Raw genomic sequence first — 19612 nt, forward strand, 5'->3', positions numbered from 1 at the left:
TGTGGCCATAGTACCTCAGTCACATCCATTTCCTGGATAATTGACTCAAGTGCCACTGACCATATGACCGGTTCTCCTACTCACTTTTACCAATATTTTCCTTTATCAGGTAATAGTAAAAGTTCGTGTAGCTGATGGTTCCCTTTCTACTGTTTCTGGGAAGGGCGTCATTAAGTGCACTCCTTCCATCTCTCTTTCATCTATATTGCATGTTCCCAACTTTTCTACCAATTTACTCTCTATTAGTAGTCTTACACAGAAATTTAAAATGCAAAGTAATCTTCTTTCCTACTCATTGTCTTTTCCAAGACTTGGTGACGGGTCGTATGATTGGCAGTGGTAAAGTGGTTGGTGGTCTCTACTTGCTTGACAGTTCTCCATCCACTTTGGCCTCTACTTTTGACTCTTCGGCGTCTGCTTTGGATGATCTAAATAAGTGGCATCGCCGTCTGGGCCACCCTCCTCTGGTCGTTTTATCTACTTTATTTTCCAGTTTGGCTAAGCATTGTAATCCGACCAATTTTAATTGTGATGCTTGCATTTTTGCAAAGCAAACTAGAGCTGTTTACCTTGTTTTGGAAAATAGAAGTTTAATTCCCTTCGGTTTAATTCATTCTGATGTATGGGGCCCTGCCCGTTGTGTTTCTACATGTGGTTATTGCTGGTTTGTCATGTTAATTGACTGTTTCAGCCGTACCACTTGGGTGTATCTTATGCGGCAAAAGAGCGATATATTCTCCTGCTTTCAGCTGTTCCACAAAATGATCTAGATGCATTTTGATGCCAAGGTGAAAATTCTTCGGACTGAAAACGAGAAGGAATACATCGATGGTTCTCTTCAGGCCTATTTGTCTACTCATAGGATTATACATCAAACCTCTTGTGTGGATATCCCTGCCCAGAATGGTGTAGCTGAACGGAAGAGTCGTCACCTCTTGGAAGTTGTCCGATCATTGATGTTTGCTATGAATGTTCCTCCTCGTTTTTGAGATGATGCAGTTCTCCTGGCAGCCTACCTTTTCAATCAGCTACCTTCACAAGTGTTGGCCTCTCGCTGCCCTCTTGATGTGTTATTGGGTTCATCTTCCTCCTTTGTGGTGCCTCCCAAAGTTCTTGGTTGTGTGGTCTTTGCTCGCAATCATCATGTTAGTGGCAAGTTTGATCCGAAGGGTTTGCATTGCATTTTTTTGGGATATTCTGCAACCCAAAAGGGGTATAAGTGTTACCATCCCCCTTCCCAAAAATTGTTTGTCACTATGGATGTCATGTTTCGGGAAACAGAGGCTTATTTCCCATCTCATGCATCTCTTCAGGGGGAGATTGCAAGTGAAGATATGCCTTTAATTGCTCCATTGGCGGTGGATGTACCTACTATAGAAGATCCGTCTATTGAGCTTGAGGATGGTATAAGCGGACAAGAACAAGATCAGCCTTTAATCTAGGGGGAGCAGAAACGGCCTTTAATTCAGGGGGAGCATGGTGAGCCTACTTTGAAGACATTCACTAGAGGAACGTGGCATAAAAGAAAGCAAGTTGACAATACCACCACGACTGCTCCTAACCAATCAGCATTAGCAGTCTAAAGTCCTTATAGTACTCCTGTTCCTTCTGGTGAGTCTTCTTTCGATCCTAGTCTTGACTTACCCATTACTATCCATAAGCCACGTAGAAATTGTACTCAGCATCCCATTTCTAATATTGTTTCATATAACTCTTTCTCTCCATCATTCTATGCATTTGTTTCTTCCTTGTCCTCTGTTTCCATCCCTAACACCTGGTAGGAAGCACTAACGAACTCAAGGTGTAAAGAAGCGATGAATGAAGAAATGAGTGCCCTAGAAAAAATGACACCCAGGAATTGGTGCCTCTTCCTCCAGGAAAGAAACCGTAGGTTGCAAGTGGGTTTTTGCAGTTAAACAGAAGGTTGATGGATCGGTAGAAAGATACAAGGCAAGGCTGGTTGCTAGAGGTTTTACCCAAACCCATGGGATCCTAATGCAAAAGTCGACCTTGAACCAAGGAAACCAGCGGGAGATTGATTACAGTCAGGATCAACACGATAAGGAACAAATTAAATAACTAAACTCTCTTTTTTTATTGTTGTTTTCTATTACATATGAAAGGACAACATAAAGGATAAGAAAAAAGGAGAAGAAGATAAAAAAGAGAAGGGGGGTAAGGAAATGGTTCTCTCAGCCTGGGTCTCTCACCCACAGCTATCTGAGTTGTTGAAACATGGAATTTCTCCCATAACCGATGACAACAAGGCCTGAAAATTCTTTTTTCCAAATCTGATCCTTCCTAACAATAGGGGGCCTATTAATAGCTTAGGCAAGCTTACAAAATAAAAGGTAGAAATAAAAACTTCCTAAAATAGAAAGTAGGAAATAGAAACTACTAAACCTAGCAACTAGTGACAATGGCAACTTATTGAAAATAAAGACTAACTAGAATTAGAAACTACTAAGGCTTTATATATCAACCTTCTAAAACCAAAGGAATGACACTAAATTAGAAACAATAAGGCAGCAATAAAATCTGTTTTGTCTTGCTATCTTCAGTAGGGCTCACAGAATCTCAATTATTTGCTTCGACTTCCTTCTCCATTCAAGGCTTATGGACTCATAACATAGTTCATGTGAACAGTAGTTCGGGTACTGTTCATGTGAACAGTAATTTTATTTTTTTTGGGAAGTAGTTCGGGCTGCTATAGATGAAGCTCCATCGAACCAACAAAAACTTGCCACATCATCAGACCAGGCTGCCTCACACAGCAGTCGAATCCACAACCTTACTGGGCTGGTTTTGGGGCTTGTTACTGCAGGTACATGTGGACTCGTGACCTACATCAGATCCACTATCAGGAAACATTCTCCCCAGTTGCTAAGATGAACACTGTTAGGGTCATAGTACTATATCTCGCGATATATCGGTATCTCGGCCTACCGAGATATCCGAAATATCCGAGATATCGTGAATATTCGAAATATTGCATTTTTCTGCAATATTTCGGGGTCCATCTCGGGGTATTTGGCCATATTTAGGCCTCGAAACTTCATGGACAGCCTTATTTAAGCTTAATAAACACATTTAAACCATAAAATTGTAAAAATGTGAATTCAAATTGGTGTTTTGGGCTTGCACCTTGATTGACATACGGTCGCCGACCTTAATGTATAAATAGTTAAATACACATAGATTAATGAAATCACAACTTAAGTTACAAATTACAAGTGCTAACCGCTAATAGTAGTTCTTGTGCCTCCCTGGATCAATCCCACTCATGCCTCGCCGGAGTCGACGTCCATTGCTCTCTGTTTGAATGACATATGTGGACCACGGTATAGAATCGGAGAAGAAACGAGTGTAGTCATCCACAAGTGTCACGTAAATGGAATCATCAACATCGTAGGTAACCTATCCTAGGATATAAACTAGGGTTACCAATCGATCCAAATCTCGTGAAGAAGATGATCCACGTGATATGATGTTGGCGCCGGCGCAAGAGGCGATGGCATTGGCGCATGTATGGCGGTGAGGTTGGTATCTAGGTCCGCTAGGGTATGCAAAGATGTTATCTACAAAAGATGATCCAGATGTCCCTGGGATGGGACCAGTAGTCATAGTCCCCTACCCCACTAAACTCGCCCATATGATGATGATCCATATCCATATCCACCGTAAGGTTGTGATGCACCATAATCCGATGCCAATGGAGTGGCATGTGCGTCAAAAGATGGGGCACGCCAATGTCCAATCGGTCCTCCTCCCTATCACCCATACTCAAACCACCAACACAGCTAGATAGGTTATCAATGTCCATTTGATCAATCCTCACCCAATCCACAATAGGGTCCTCATCGTCGAGTCAACTTGAAAGATGTCACTAGATCAATGGTGCCCCTCTGTCCCTCATGTCCCATGCGATGTGTGCTGCGAGCCAGCTCAGTTGAGCATATACACCATGTCGATAAACGTTGAGACCCCAATCTGTTGCGCCTCTTGGAGTGGATGAGGCAAAGGTACTCCAGTTCTCTCACAACCGGATGCAGAACATGTTTGGGCGAGGACTTTAATTGCTATTCTTCTTAAGTTTTCACCGATTCCCATACAACACCCACCATTCAATGCATTACAAGTTTACAACAAAAAAGACATGTGTCAAATGTTGTTTCAACTTTCAACTTTCAAATTTCAATACATATGTAATTTAAAACTTAAAAGAATTACCAAAGATCACCACGTGCTCGCGCCAGATCGCGACCTCGGTTCCAAAACTTCCCAATGCATCCCTAAATACCTTGATCTATACCCACGTGGAAAATTAGTAAGTACTTCTTCACTACTTATTTGAAAGCATCAATAAGTCGAGTTTCCAAATGAACTCACTTCATGTTGCAAATTGCTTGTAGTGCACCATCGGCTCCAACTTCTTCACTACTTGTTTCACAAAGATCAATAAGTCGAGTTTCCAACCCAAGCCTATTGTTATATCGATACTTAGGGTTCAAGTAGTATTGAAATATGACATATAGAATAGAGGTATTGTCAAATGCATAGGTAATTAGTAAATAATAATACTATGAATTAGTAAACATAAAACAAATTTATTTCCACAAATTTTACGCAGCTGGATGCATAAGTTGATTCTCCCAATGAGCATTTATGATATCTAAGTGTGTTTGCTATCATGCGAGGACCCACACTATGTACACTATCTTTCATCAAGTCTATTGCAAGATATAGGACCTGGCATGGTGGGCCCTTCAGAGCGGAGTCGAACATGTAGAACTTGAATTCGGCTCTAAAACTTTCACCACTTTGCTTAGTTTGGTCCGTAAGTCCTCGGATGACATCGTTGTTTGTGCTTCCCTCCCATTTGCATCTTGGAACCCTTCCATTGAAACCACTCCTCGAAGCAAACACGCTTCTCACCGCCTTCTTTGTCTCAATGCTTTTGAGGGCAATGTAGTTGGTGGCAAATCTGTGATGCCAGGCCTAACCAAGTCACTCCCCACATTTTTCCCTCAATAGATCGAGCGATAGGAGTGGTTGTATACAAAGTTGGTGACTATTCTTGCACTTTCAACCACGCCTTCACCAACTTTAACTTTCCCATATCTTTTAGCATTAAGTCAATGCAATGGGCTGCACAAGGAGTCCAGTAAGAGCCGGTACTTATTATTGTTCATCATCTTCTCACCGCCAAGCTGGTTACTTCCATTGTCTGCTATAACCGGACAACATTCTCAATACCCACATCTTTTTCCACTACTTCCTTTAACAATCAGTAAATATATTTTGCATCCTTTATCTCTTTGGATGCATCCAGCATTTGAGGAACACCGTCCTCCCATCACAATAAATCATGAAATTGATGATGGACTTTTTTCAGAGGCCCATCCATCCATCCGCCATTATAGTCACCCCATATGTCTCCCACATATTCTTCATCTCACTAATGTACTCATCAATCTCACTCTTTTGTTGAGGTAGATAAACATTCATTACCTCATATGGGGTGGGGCCCTTGAATCTGGGCCGGCCACGCAATGGTATCTATCATGGTATCATAATGGGGGCCTTGTGCGATGTTCTTTGGGATGGTATGGTATAGCATCCACTTAGCTATTGATTCTTTAACCAATCCCTTCATCCCCTTCCACGCTCCTTCGATTCTGGCGATCGCTTCCTTTCTTCTTATGCAATTTAGGATCGGATGTTGATGGTGGTACTGCACTGGTAGAGGTGTTGGGGTTGCCCTCACACTTTGGATCTTTTAAAAGGATTCAAAGTTTTAGGACCTCCAGAATCGCCGCTCCTCCACTACCCCCTACTCTTTCTCTCACGATCATCTTGAAAACTTCCTCTACTCCTGAAACAGCCGCCTAAAATCCCTAGCCTCCTCTATTGTTTGTATGTCATCAGCACGCAATGTCATCATCGGAGGAGGAGGAGGAGTCATCATCATCATTGTATCGCCTTCCTCCTCCCATCGAACTCCTCACCGTATCCTCAAGTTGTTCTCTTATCCTTTGCTTGTCACCCTTCCTCTTCTTTCTTCCCCTCAAACTATCACCAATCTCCTGGCTACTTCGGTAGGGACCATATGGCAACCTACAACATCTTTAGATCCTCCGACGGATGTTGTTTAAGTCTCTGGACCCACCTCCCATAAATTGCATGTGACAATAATTACATATAGATTTTCTCTTATCCCCATCAATGGGAGTACCAGTAACCATGCAATGTCACCCCTATCTTGGCTGGTTGGTCTCTCTTGTTCCTCTCGTTCTCTTTGTTCCGTCGCCCCTTTGTTGACTACTTTCCCCACCTTTTGCTTGCCCCTCGCACGTTGTCTATCACGATCGCCATAATAATACTTGTTTCATGCAATGTAAGTAACACAAATAATTAAAAACTTAATGTAGATGCACTTCAATTGACACTTTTAGATTACTAATACGCTTGTATAGTTATTTAATATTTTTCCCCTAACCCTTATATTTTTCACAAAATTAAAACCAATTTTTATATATAATGTTAATATAAGTATTGACCTAACACAACAAAACTATGAATTAGTAAACATAATATACATGTAATGCATCTCAAAACATATAGAAATAACTTTCATTTTTTTCATTATTTTTTAAACTTAAAACTCATATTTTTCCTTATTTATTTCTGTTTTTTTAATTTTTATATATTTTTCTTAATTTTCGAAAATTAAAAGAATTATTTAAGAGCAGAAAAATAAATCCGATTGTGAAGCCGTAGATCGCCATTGGTGTCTAACATATATTTAATTCATTACCATCTAAGTCATATTACCCCTAATTATTTCCTATTTTAGTTGTAGGAAAATGAATTTTTAAAACCAGAAAAAAATAAAAAATACATATGGGAAAAATTTCGACACCGTGAGGTAGATCGGCCTCCGGTGTCAACATATATTAATATCATCAACATCCAACAACATTTGTACAAAGTTTTTTTAAAAAATAGTTTTAGAGAAATATAATTTACCTTAAATAATGAAATTAGGCTTGGATGATGAGCTTAGATGACCCTCCGACGTCTTCCGCGACAAGGAGCTTAATGAGGCTTGGAAGGGAGGAAGAAGAGAGAAAATTTATATCGACCAAGAGCTGCGAAATATGAAATTTATAAGGATTTTGAATGTGACACTATTGTCACTTTACAATATCTCGCGATATATCGTGATATCTCGCGATATATCGTGAGTTCCACGATATATCGTCGAAATATCTCGATATATCGACAGTTATTGATTTTTTATTTCGACCTTGTTTCGTATCTCGGTCATGTCGAGATTCATTAAATATCGCGATATATCGCCGATATTTCGCGAGATTTTATACCATGGTTAGGGTAATTATCTCTTGTGCAGTCAACTAAGGATGGGATCTCCTACAACTGATATGAAGAATGCCTTTCTCCACGGGGAGCTCAAAGAGGAGGTGTATATGGATATCCCTCCTGGTTTTGCAGCCCTAGAAACCCAAGGCAAAGTGTGTCGTTTGAAGAGAGCTTTATATGATCTATACAATCCCCAAGAGCTTGGTTTGGTCGTTTCCATAGAGCCATGATGTCCATTGGCTATAAACAAAGTAATGCCGACCACACATTGTTTATCAAGAAGACTGGTCAGCATATCACAATTTTGATTGTCTATGTAGATGACATAGTAGTTACTAGGAGTGATGCTGATGAAATAACCAAACTAAAGACCTACTTCGAGACAGAGTTTGAAATTAAGGACCTAGGAAAGCTTGCAATATTTTCTTGGGATCGAGGTTGCCCATTCTGCTCAAGGTATCTTCCTTTCTCAACAGAAGTATACGCTTGACCTTTTGTCTGACACAGGGATGTTGGGGTGTAAGCCTGTTGATACTCCATTAGAGCCTAACACTCATCTAAAGAATAAGGATGGAGAGGCAGTGGATAAGGGTAGCTACCAAAGGTTGATGGGACGCCTGATATATCTTTCACACACACGGCTGGATATAGCCTTTGCAGTGATTGCAATTAGCCAATATATGCATGATCCTCACTCAACCCATCTAGAGGCAGCATATAGAATCTTGAGGTATTTGAAGTCTTTTCTCCAAGAAAAGGTGTTCTCTTCTCTCCTCATGATCACTTGCGAGTTGAAGCTTTTACTGATGCAAACTGGATAGGATGTTCGGATGACAAGAGATCCACCTCAGATTATTGCACCTTTGTTGGAGGTAACTTGGTTACTTGGCGGAGCAAGAAGCATGATGTAGTTGCTCGATCCAGTGCAGAAGCAGAGTTCCAGGCTATGGCCCATAGTATATGTGAACTTCTCCGGCTCCAGGGACTCCTTCGCGATTTATGTATTCCAATTGAGCTGCCCATGCAATTATATTGTGACAATAAATCATCAATAAGCATCGCACATAATCCAGTTCATCACGATCGAACCAAGCATGTCGAGATTGATCATCACTTCATCAAGGAGAAGCTGGAAGAAGGAGTTGTGTGTGTCCCTTTTGTTCAATCTAGTGAGCAATTAACTGCTATTCTCATCAAGGGAATTAGTAGTAAAAGTTTTAGTTCTATAGTCAGCAAGTTGGGCATGTTTGATATTTATGCACCAACTTGAGGGGGAGTTTTGTAATATGGGTTCAAGGGTAGTTTCATCCTAGGGGTAATTCTGTCCTTTTATCTATTTTGGAATGTTCTCCAGCTTATTATAAATAAAGAGGTGCTGTGACCATATAGTCATAAGCCATATTTCTCAAATCTCCACAATATCCACTAACGGGAGAGACTTGAGTTTCCTATTTGCTCACAAACCTAGCATATGTGAAATGATAGAAATTCTATAAACAGAAGCACCCAAAACAAATAAAAGACCCCTAATATATAAGCTAAATAAAAGGTCCACCTGTTCACTACCATTTCACCTAAAAGCTCAAACTGTTAGGGAAGGGCAGCGGCAATGTACACATCAACACTTCCCCGCACGTGCAGGCCAAGACCACGTGATCCTTGCACGTGGAGCTCATGCGGCATTTCCTTCGCGTGGCACCAAGGGAGAAGAAATGTCTGGAAAACTCTTCCAATGCCCTTCCTAAGAGTCGAAGACTTGACCTCCCTGCTCTGATACCATGTTTGTTACCATTTCACCTAAAAGCTCGAACTGTTAGGGAAGGGCAGAGTCAATGTATACATAAACACCACCATCTCTGAATTTTTTTCAAAAAAAATCATAGGTTGAAACAAATCATATTCATACCCACTCCTGCTTGCTGGCACCAAGGAATGGCCAACTGACCATAGCTATTCAAAAGGAATTCAAGTCTTCAAACAGGAACACTAAGTTACCTTCACCAGTAAAACTTAACCCTTCATTATGGGGTTCTGTAATTTTATCTTAATAACATAAAGATTGTAGGGATTCTTAAAACACTTTATTTTAAGTAATTGCTGATGGGTGAGATGAAAATATTTTCAGTTGATTTGGAAGGGAGTACTAAGGGCTTATCTGGTAGTTTAGCTAATGCATTTCTGTGGGAAGCCACACCCATAACCAATCCATTGCATCTCTAGTAACTTAGGCATCAGAGCATAAAAAACAAGGGGAAAATATTTTCAGTTGATTTGGAAGGGAGTACTAAGGGCTTATCTGGCAGTTTAGTTCATCCATTTCTATGGGAAGCAACACCCATAACCAATCCATTGCATCTCTAGTAACTTAGGCATCAGAGCATAAAAAACAAGGGGGCATTCAGTTAGGATGGTTACCAAGTGCCGTAGATGGTCTTTAACCAAATCATCATTTGTGAGATCAATAGTCCGAAGTTGAGAAGATTCCATGCGATCCATCATCTCTTTAAGCTCAGAAACAGTATGAAGACCAACACTGCAAATGGCCATAATTAAATAAATCTAATAAATAACTGGATAACTTGTCTACCTAACATTTTAGAAGACAGGATATGGATTACTCCATGAGTTTGTAATTATAAATGTTCAACAGCCACACAGAGAATGAAGAGAAACAATGAAAAACTGTACTTGGGAAGACATTCTATACAGAAAAGTTAGTTGTTTGAGAAACTATGAATTTCACTTTTCTCTTATTACATTTGGTACAGATTAAGTCTTGCCTGTACAAAACAAGAGCATCTTTTCTAAAAGCATCGAATCTGTATTTGAACTCTGTAATATTTATTTGTGCCACCTGCCAAAGAAAATAAGACCTTTCATTCAAACACCAGGACAAACACAACATTATAATGTGAAAATTGATGTAAAAGAAACTTCGAAGGATACCAGTTCACAAAATTGTTTAAAGCTTCCAGGTTCCTCGGGCATAAAAGTTGCAAGGACAGCCTCCCGTTTCCTACCAACATCAGCAAGCTCAGTGACCAATCTTAATCTATCAAAATTCATATTTGCCCCACTGGTTATTGCTACCACATTTTCATTCCTGAGGCCATAGTATTTACAATATGCTTCTGCTCCTGCTAATGCAAGGGCCCCTGCTGGTTCCAGAATGCTTCTCTTCTCTTCAAACATGTCCTGTAAAAGATCATGGAATATTCAGTATTGTCACACAGCATACATAATACATGGTCTTATGCACCCTTTTTCCACAGATACCTGACAAGCTAACCTTAGTGGCACTTAAGCTGAACAAGACCTTACTTTTATAGAGAAGAGTCCCTGAGATTTGAAATTTCTATTTAACGTTGCTGCGGACCCATGGAGACGGCTGATTGCATTCTAAGTACCGCTGAACCAGTTACAAGGCTCATGGTCAATACCGATTTCCAAAGGATTTAATGTCATTATTATATATTGTTTTTAATATTTGCAACAACAAACTTCATTTCAGTAACTAATAACTATATGTATGAAGATGTACAGAAAGGTATATCTGAACCTTTACAAAGTAAACCCCAACCAAGATAACAAAATTTGTATGAAGACACCATACTACACTTTTACAAAATATAAAAATAAAAATAAAATCTATCTTCATTTCAACATCATATCATGTGTGCAAACAACTATTTAACTATATAAGCAATAACTTTCACATCCACTATTATTTTTAGCTTTTTTTTAACAAGCTTCTACCTGCAATTGTACCAGCAAATGATTAACCGCACCTAGAGCTCCAACTTGTATGATGCCCAACTCGATAGATAAATACATAATGATTCGGCATGATAATCCGCATGATTTATACACAAATTAATAAATCAACACACAAACACAAGGTAAAATATTTGTTTACAACATCAGAAGTTGAAAAGATAATGAAAAAGAGGCTGAAGACATAAAAGAGTTTTACCTTTATTGATGCACAGATAGCATCACGACTCACAAGAACCACTCCATCAACCAACTCCCTGCACAAGCGAAATGTTTCTTCACCAACCACCTTCACAGCCACACCATCTGCAAAACCCCCAACCTGCTCCAACATGATTCTTTCCCCATGATGTAATGATAGTGCCATAGCATTTGCATCAAAAGGCTCCACCCCAATGATCTTCACCTGCATTATAGAATAGAACAGATCCTAGTATTCATGATAAATTTCACTTTTAAATGGAAGAGATGAAAGTTGTCATCCAATTCTTTTTCTCTTTTGGCACATTGTTCAATTTAGTTTTGATTTTAAACACGAGAAGTTGATATATACATGAAAGGTAACAATTTTTCAATATCTTGGTTTCATCACTCACAACGAGGGTTAAGACTGTAGAGGATGTCACCCATAGGATTACAGGATAATTGTTACTGTGGAAATGAGCTTACAGAGTTCAAGTTGGCTGAGACCAGCCATGTTCTCTGGAATAACATACTGTCATCAAGAAAAAAACATAAATAGAATCAGTTTAGATGAAAAAAGTTAATCGTCTAGATGGTTGAGAGTTTGGTCTTCCCAAGGCTATAGTTCCAACTACGGATCAGTCCAGTAGTGAAGGAAGAGAGGTGAGGAAGTCTCAACTAACATATTGGAATGGACAGGAGAAAATGTAGTACCCATGGTTCTGAAGGAGGACCCAGAGATGATGCGATTGGCCAAGGAAGCAGCAACCAATCTGTTCAAATAAACAAGGGGTTATGTATAAATTGGTCTCGAGGGGACAACCAGGCCAGTAGGGATTTTCTTGAGCAGAGGGACCATGAAGTAAGGTTTCCTTTGAAGGGAAGTAGCTCTGTGCATATGGTGGTGCGGGGGGTGGGGCTAGGAGTAGAGATGTAGACATGTTTGTACATGTGCTGGCTTTTTAAATAGGTGTTCCAGGATTTTTGTAGGGTAGCAGGGAATATTTTGAGTTGACTTTGGATTTTAATTATTTTCTCCTGCTTCTGCTTCGTACTTGTCCACTCTCTTCTTAATAAAAATCTTTTTTCTGTTCCTGATAAAAAAAAATTGAATTAAGATAGATGGGGGAAGAATGGTAAGTAGAAAGATTACTCTGTTAAGAGTAAAAAGAGGCCAAGCGGATGGAGACCATGGTAGAAAGATTAGAGTTAAAGATTTATGATATAGCAGAAAATAAAGCTAGAAAGAGAGTAAATAAGGAATGACATTCATGAGGCCAACCCCAGAAAGATGGATGAGGCCTTTGTCAAGTTTAGTGGAAAGAAATGGGAAGCAGAGGGAAAACAAAATGTACAAAGTAAAGTTTGGTTGTGACAAGTTGAGAACCCAAATTGTCTAAATATATCGGCAAATGTTTATAAAAAATTTAAAAAATAAAGTCTTCATTAGCAAACATGCTGTTCTGCTGTCACGGATGCCTTTAGACTTTAATGATCTGAGACTAAGCAGCCTTACAGATCTTAATTAAATTAGGAAGTTGCATGATCAAGATTAAATTTGCAAGATCTCATACTTTTAGGGATCTCAGAGCTCCTAGAAGTGACTACAAATTTAAATGGGAAAAATTATTAAAGGCTACTTAGTTGCAAAGATCTTTCCTAGAAGAAGCTGCCTCAAAGTTGAAAAAAGACTTAGAGCCCCTTTTTTATTTTAATTGGCTAACCCAAATCTATTAAGAAAAATCTTCTCTCACCCATGTTGCTAGTATGCAGTACAGTTTCTTTAAGAAGAGAAAATCCGGTCGCAAGTTTCTACAAGTAGAAAATAATTTTATTTTTAAAAGTAAAACTATAAGGTACTTTATTGGGGGGGGGGGGGGGACTTCCAAACTAGGAAGCCCCTGGTAATTTTTCCAAAGGTAAGATATTAAAGTTCCCTATAATTAAAGAAATTACCTAGGACAACCAAAGAATATCCTAAAAAGAATTATTCAAACTGTTTAAACTGTGTTATTTGAGTGAAGATTTTGGGAGCAACTTACAAACCTCTGGACGAACCGCCTTTATATATGAGGCGATTCCAGCTATTAGTCCACCACCACCCACAGGCACAAAGATGGCATGCAGTGGACCTTGCATTTGACGCACAATCTCCATCCCAATTGTTCCCTGCCCAACAATAATATCTGGATGATCAAATGGAGGTATGAAGGAGCGACCCTCCTCTTCACCACGTTTTTTGGCATATGCTTGTGCTGCATCATAGGTGTCCCCCGTAAGAACAACAGTTGCACCTAATTTCTGTACTGATTTCCACTGAACATAGACAATTTCAACATAAGAAGGGATAAATATTAATATCATAAAGAATGAAAGAAGTGAAAACAGTCAAATTAACTGCAACTAGAAAACAAAACAAAAAAAAAAAGAGAGAACCTTGATTTCTGGGGTGGTAACAGGCATAACAATCACAGCATCACAACCAAGCTTCTTGGCAGACAATGCAACGCCTTGGGCGTGGTTACCAGCTGAAGAGCAAATAACTCCCTTGGCCAACTGTTCCTTTGAAAGTTTGGCCATCATATTATAGGCTCCTCGCAGCTTAAATGAGAAAACCTACGTATCCAACCAATCACACCATCATAATCAATCCAAGCAAACACCTTCACTCCCTACTTTAAGACACAAAATTGGAAATTCATCCCGAACTGCATTAAGATTTGAACCATCTTCACAGCGCGCCCCCCCCCCCCACCCCCCCACCAAGAGAAGATTGCATTATATGGGTATCATTGAAAAGAAAACAACACATTTTCAACATTAAACTCTAAGTCAAGTACGCAAAAAACAGGACACACTCTGTTATTCACAAAATGCATAAAGCTTAAAACTTTTCACATAGAATCAACAACATTGATCCCATGAAAATTCAAATAGAAAAAACAAAATAAAATAAATAAATATTCCAAGGAAAAAGATAAAACCGTATATTATAAAATGAACATTACAGGAGAAGGGGAAAAAGGAAAAAAAATCAAAACTCACAGACTGTAAATCCTCTCTCTTAAGCCAAACATTAACGCCAAGCCTCTCTGAGAGCTTTGTCGCAAACTGCAATGGCGACTCGATAGCGACGTCGTAAACTTTGGAAGAAAGTATATTGATCAAGTAATGAGGAGCACTGGGAGACCCATCATTCTCAAGGGCTACCATCCCGTCCGGTATCCCACCAAGTTTACCGCTTTCATATTGCAACGACTCTGGAAGATACCTCTTCAGAGGAGGAGTTGAAGAAGAAGAAGAAGAAGAGGTCTGAATCGTCTTCTCAGGAGAGACAACCGCCGAGGGTGTCTGAGAGACCTGAGGCGGCGGTCCCTTAACAAATGTAGCAGCGACGAATGGTTTCTTCTTCTTCAGGGACTTCTCCTCTTTTGATGAGATCCTAATGGAGGATGGGAAGATGGAATTCACGCGGTTCGAACGCAGCAACGACGCCTGTGAAGGAGCGAAACCGAGCGCCTCCATTGCTGGGCAACGGAGGGAGGTCGAGTCGCAACTGAAACAAACGCAGATGAAAGGGTTTTGTGTTAAAAAGTCCAGCTAAATGTCACCACGAGAAAATGTCTTTAATGAGTTTTTATGACAATTTAATTACATTTATGTCCAATAGTCTATGGTTTTGTTTTCTTAAAATGGGACCCACGAACTGATATTTGAATTTACTTTTTAACTTTTCTAGTGCCCTTTGGTCAATCACTCAATCATGTCTTTATCACTATGGGTATTTTAGGAAACTAAAAATAAGTTACAATAATTTTAAAATCTATATTGGTTACATCTAGCTTTTTCCCATTATTAACATTATAAGGAAGAATGTTTCCTGGCTTAACAATGGTCCACGTAAAGTCGTAAACCAACCATGATCGGGTTCCTGTTGCAGCCGCCATCATCGCCTTGTGTCGAGACTTTTGTCACACCACTTGTTTCATGTTACTGTCTATGTGCCATGTACCGAGCAAGGATTCGGGTCTTTTTGGTTCGTCTAGGTTTCTAGACTCTCTCTCCCTCTAGAGAAGACACATAGCCTCCGTTAGCCACTCATTTTGACTAAAGAATAAAGGGTGTTCAAAAAACCCGACCAGCCCGAGCTTACCCTAATCCCGAATAGTGCTGGGTCGAGCTTGTATTTCTACCAGGATAGGATTGGGTTTAGTGTTTTTCTAGCCCTAGCACGACCAGGCCGAGCTTGGGTTGACGCCTCAATCCTAGTAGGGCCAACCTGATCATGTATTATATGTGTATATATATATATATATGTATGTATGGGTTCTGATGGGCTTTATTAAGTAGATTTAATAGTGTATCAAAGTGGTAAATATAATTAGTGGTGGATATAATAAGTAGACTTAATAGTTTATCGAAGTGGCTTGTGATGGGTTTGTTAATTCCACTATTCAATCAATTAAGATATCCAACGTCAGGTTATGATGGGCTTTATTAAGTAGGCTTAATAGTGTATCAAAGTGGTGAATATAATAAGTAGACTTAATAGTGTTTCAAAGTGGTGGATATATAATAAGTGGACTTAATGGTTTATCAAAGTGGCCCGTGATGGGTTTGTTAATTCCACCATTCAATGGGTCATCAAATAAAATATTCAAAGTCAATCAGGGCCAAACAGGGCTGGCCTGGGTCGGGCTTAGAAAAACCCTGTCAGGATTGAGCCGGATTGAGGGTATGCTTGGTCCTGGCAGGGTCAGGCTGGGTTTAAATTTAGGTTGAGGCTCCTAAGGTTGTGCTAGGGTTATGGCCAAGCCCAGCCCGTTGACACCCCTACTTAAAGATAAACAGAGAAGACACAGCCTCCATTAGCCACCCCCTCATGGCGGATCCTCCCTCGCGCAGCCCGCTCTCCCTACACCCTTGCGCCACCCACTCTATGCAACAACACGTGTCCTCTAGATTTACATCTGCTTGAATCAATGGACTTGTGTTACAAGTATTTCCCGGTAGTTCCAACAAATGGAAGTTGAGGAGATTGCCGAGAAGAAAAGCCAAAAAGAAGGAGAGAAAATTTCTAGTACGGTAGCTAGTACGCTAAAAGGATTCTCTCAACAAATGGCAGGTAGCCTCCTTTGGTTATGACATGTGAAAGAAGAAGACCATAGAAATAATCTATTCTCAAAATTGAATTATCCAATGGATATTGTATTCTTGAAATATTTTCAACTTTATGCAATTAAAAATTTTCAGTTTCTTGATCAAAAATTTATTTATTGACATTTTTTCAAGAAATCAGTAAAATTTTGAAATGAAAATTGAACCAAAGAGAGCCTTTAGGTTAGAAATAGTTTGATTACTAAAAAAAGGGCATACCCAGTGCACGAGGTTCCCGCCACTGTAGGGTCTGCGGAGGGTCACAATGTACTTAGCCTTACCCCTGTTTTTACAAAGAGATTATTTCCAGACTCGAACCTGTGACCACTTTGTCACAATGAAGCAACCTTACCGTTGCACCAAGGCCCGACCTCAAAAATAGTTTGATTACTAGTAGACATAATAGATTAGTATGTCTATTTGTAGAATAAAATTTGTAACCCTAAAACTTTTATTGAGATATTTATTTCTGAAAAAATCCATGTATAGCATTTTTGAACAAATGAGCTCACACAATATGAATTGGGACCTACTCCAAAGTACACCAAGAAGGACCTGTAACATTTATGAAAAATAAAGTAAAATATTGTTCAAATGCAAGTTTATCAATAATAGTTTTTAGGAATTTACTATTACCGTCTCACATGGGTTTTCTAATTGTTTTCTCTCTCATGCCCTAATCATGTAGGCCTCATGTAAATGATATTGTCCTTTGTGCTGCCATTGGTGTGGCGTGAGGAATTCACCCCCGCCCTTGGCAGTATAGAGAAACTTCTCCCCCTTTTTAATAAAAGCATATCAACAGTTGTATGAAAAGTACAAAAACACAATAGACGCATTTGTTCATCCTCAATCTTGATAGGCTTCATCAATCTGATCTACAACTCATTTCTGACATGTTTCCCATTATTCATGTTGTGTACCACCTTCCACTTCATCTCATTATAATCACTATTTACGTCTTCACTTTCATCATCGAAGTCTCTCCTCTCTATATTTTCAAAAAACCAATCTAATGTTTATTTCTTTCTAATATAGTTGTGTATCACAATCATAATTTGTGTCTTGAAACTATATGGAGACATCATCCTTAAAGTGGGGAACGATTTTTTCAAGACATCAAATGATCTCTCAATAACGATTCTTAAGGGAAAGACAAGTGATTATTTTTAGACCTAAAAATAAAATTTTTGTAATCATTATTCAACATGATCGTATAAATTACTCAAGCTTCTTACCATATTAGTAATGCAACCTCTCATATGCAATTTTTATTTTGTTGATCAAACTCAAAGGGTTTGGATGCAAAGTGAAGCAAAATTTAATAATCAAATATGAAATGATTTAGAGTTAGTGATATAATCATGGACTCCAACTATGATGCACATGCGGGTAGTACTCGACACATGTCCCATCTATTGCCATTTTGAATGCAAAGAGGGGCATTTCTGGAAGCAAAAAAGGACAAGAGTTGAGCGATGCATGTAAGTGCAGTGTGCATACCTACATGCAACAGCATATCTAAGCTAATAATCATGTGGGGTAATAATTACAAAAGTTTTCTTTTTTATGTTTGAAAAGTTCACTTCCCTTCCCTTACAAGCAAAACACTTAGAGAGCAGCAGCAAAATGATGGAACTGTACGTCCTTACTACTTCAGCAAGTGATTGCTTTTAAGGCGGTGCATGAAATTGGAATCGAAATGGAGGGAAGCAACAGAAGATGAGTACTGTCATTTCACATGTATATTTGAAAAATATGCATGATGATGACAACTTTGGAAAATGATATAATGATGTTACTTTCAAATTATGTTTTTTAAATGTTTTTATACCCTTAAATAACTTTTGGGAATAAGACAAAGGGATAATTAAAAGAAAGTGTCAAGTTCTAAATACATTTATTGTGGTGTCATTCAAACACTCTCTATCTTAGAACTTTTTTATTCCAATTTTGATATCCATAATTCCAACTTGGCATTAATCTTTGTTTTGTTATATCCATCAAAATAGTATCATCAGCTAAAAACATACATCAAAGGACTTTATCTTGAATGTTTCTGATTAAATCATCTATGATAAGTGCAAACAAATAAAGGCTTAAAGTTGATCCTTGATGTAATCCAATTGTAATTGGAATTCACTACCTTGATCCCTCACAATTCTTACACTAGTTACCACACAATCATACATATCTTTAACTATGACCACATATTTACTTGGAATACTTCTCTTCTCGAGTACTTGGTACTCTGTCCTTTACCCAAAAAAAACAGGGTACTCTGCCATAAGCTTTTTCAAGGTCAATAAAGACCCTGTGGAGATCCTCTGTACAATCACTAAATCTTTTCATGAGTCTCCTAAGTAAATAAATAGCTTATTTCATTGATCTTCCTGGTATAAAACCAAATTGACTCTCCGTAATAGTAGTTTTTTTGTCTCTAATTAGTTTCAATAACTCTCTCCCACAAATACAAAAGTATAACTAGTTGGTTTTAACACTATAGTTTCAAAAATAGTTTGAAAATAACTTATCATTATGCCCCTTGTCTTATTCCTAAAAGACAAGGGGCAATCAAAAGAAGGTGTCAAGTTTTAAGTACACCTATAAAGGTGTCATTTAGATGATCCCTTACATGTAAATGTACTCAGTTTATAACCTATTGAGACTTATGTATCAAATATTACCTTTCTATTTGAAAATGTCAACTGAAGCCTAGTGTAATGCATGCTCCATTCACATGTAAACGGTTGATATAGCCTTGAAGCATATCTACTTATGTTGAAAGTACTACATGTCTAGTGTAAGTGGGTCAATTCTCTCTTTGGCCTTACAAGTCTAGTTATTCTTCTTGTCTTCATTCTTGGCTGGGTGGTTCTCCCTTATTGTCGGAGCGGCAAAGCCCAATCAATGTAAAATCTCTAATGTGCTACGATAATATCGGACCAAGCCCAAACTAGCCATCAAATTGTTGCACCTACCTCTTTTTCTTTTTCATTTGGAGAAAGTTTTCTTCCATGGCGGGTGAAGGAAAAGTACGTCCATCTAGGGTCATAAATGCTCTGTCTCTTTATTGTACGAAGTCGATAATACCCCTAATGTTCCCCGATACTCT

General features: G+C 38.8%; 1 protein-coding gene across 2 annotated transcripts in view; it reads right to left on the reverse strand.

Annotated features, from left to right (window-relative positions):
* The window catches only part of LOC122650139 (threonine dehydratase 1 biosynthetic, chloroplastic), a 37262-nt gene that overhangs the window by 4444 nt on the left and 13206 nt on the right, over positions 1-19612 (reverse strand). Inside the window, exons 3-9 of one of the 2 annotated variants that reach the window (XM_043843455.1) lie at positions 14386-14867; positions 13777-13956; positions 13387-13656; positions 11357-11563; positions 10330-10578; positions 10164-10237; positions 9799-9916 (exon numbers count right to left, since the gene is read on the reverse strand). In XM_043843455.1, coding sequence (XP_043699390.1) covers positions 9799-9916; positions 10164-10237; positions 10330-10578; positions 11357-11563; positions 13387-13656; positions 13777-13956; positions 14386-14865 — 1578 coding nt within the window. In that variant the 5' untranslated portion in view covers positions 14866-14867. Of the gene's footprint in view, positions 1-9798; positions 9917-10163; positions 10238-10329; positions 10579-11356; positions 11564-13386; positions 13657-13776; positions 13957-14385; positions 14907-19612 lie in introns of those variants that run through there. The other variant, XM_043843454.1, reaches the window with a different exon arrangement.

The sequence above is a fragment of the Telopea speciosissima genome, chromosome 2, assembly GCF_018873765.1.
Source record: "Telopea speciosissima isolate NSW1024214 ecotype Mountain lineage chromosome 2, Tspe_v1, whole genome shotgun sequence".
Classification (NCBI taxonomy): Eukaryota; Viridiplantae; Streptophyta; class Magnoliopsida; order Proteales; family Proteaceae; genus Telopea; species Telopea speciosissima.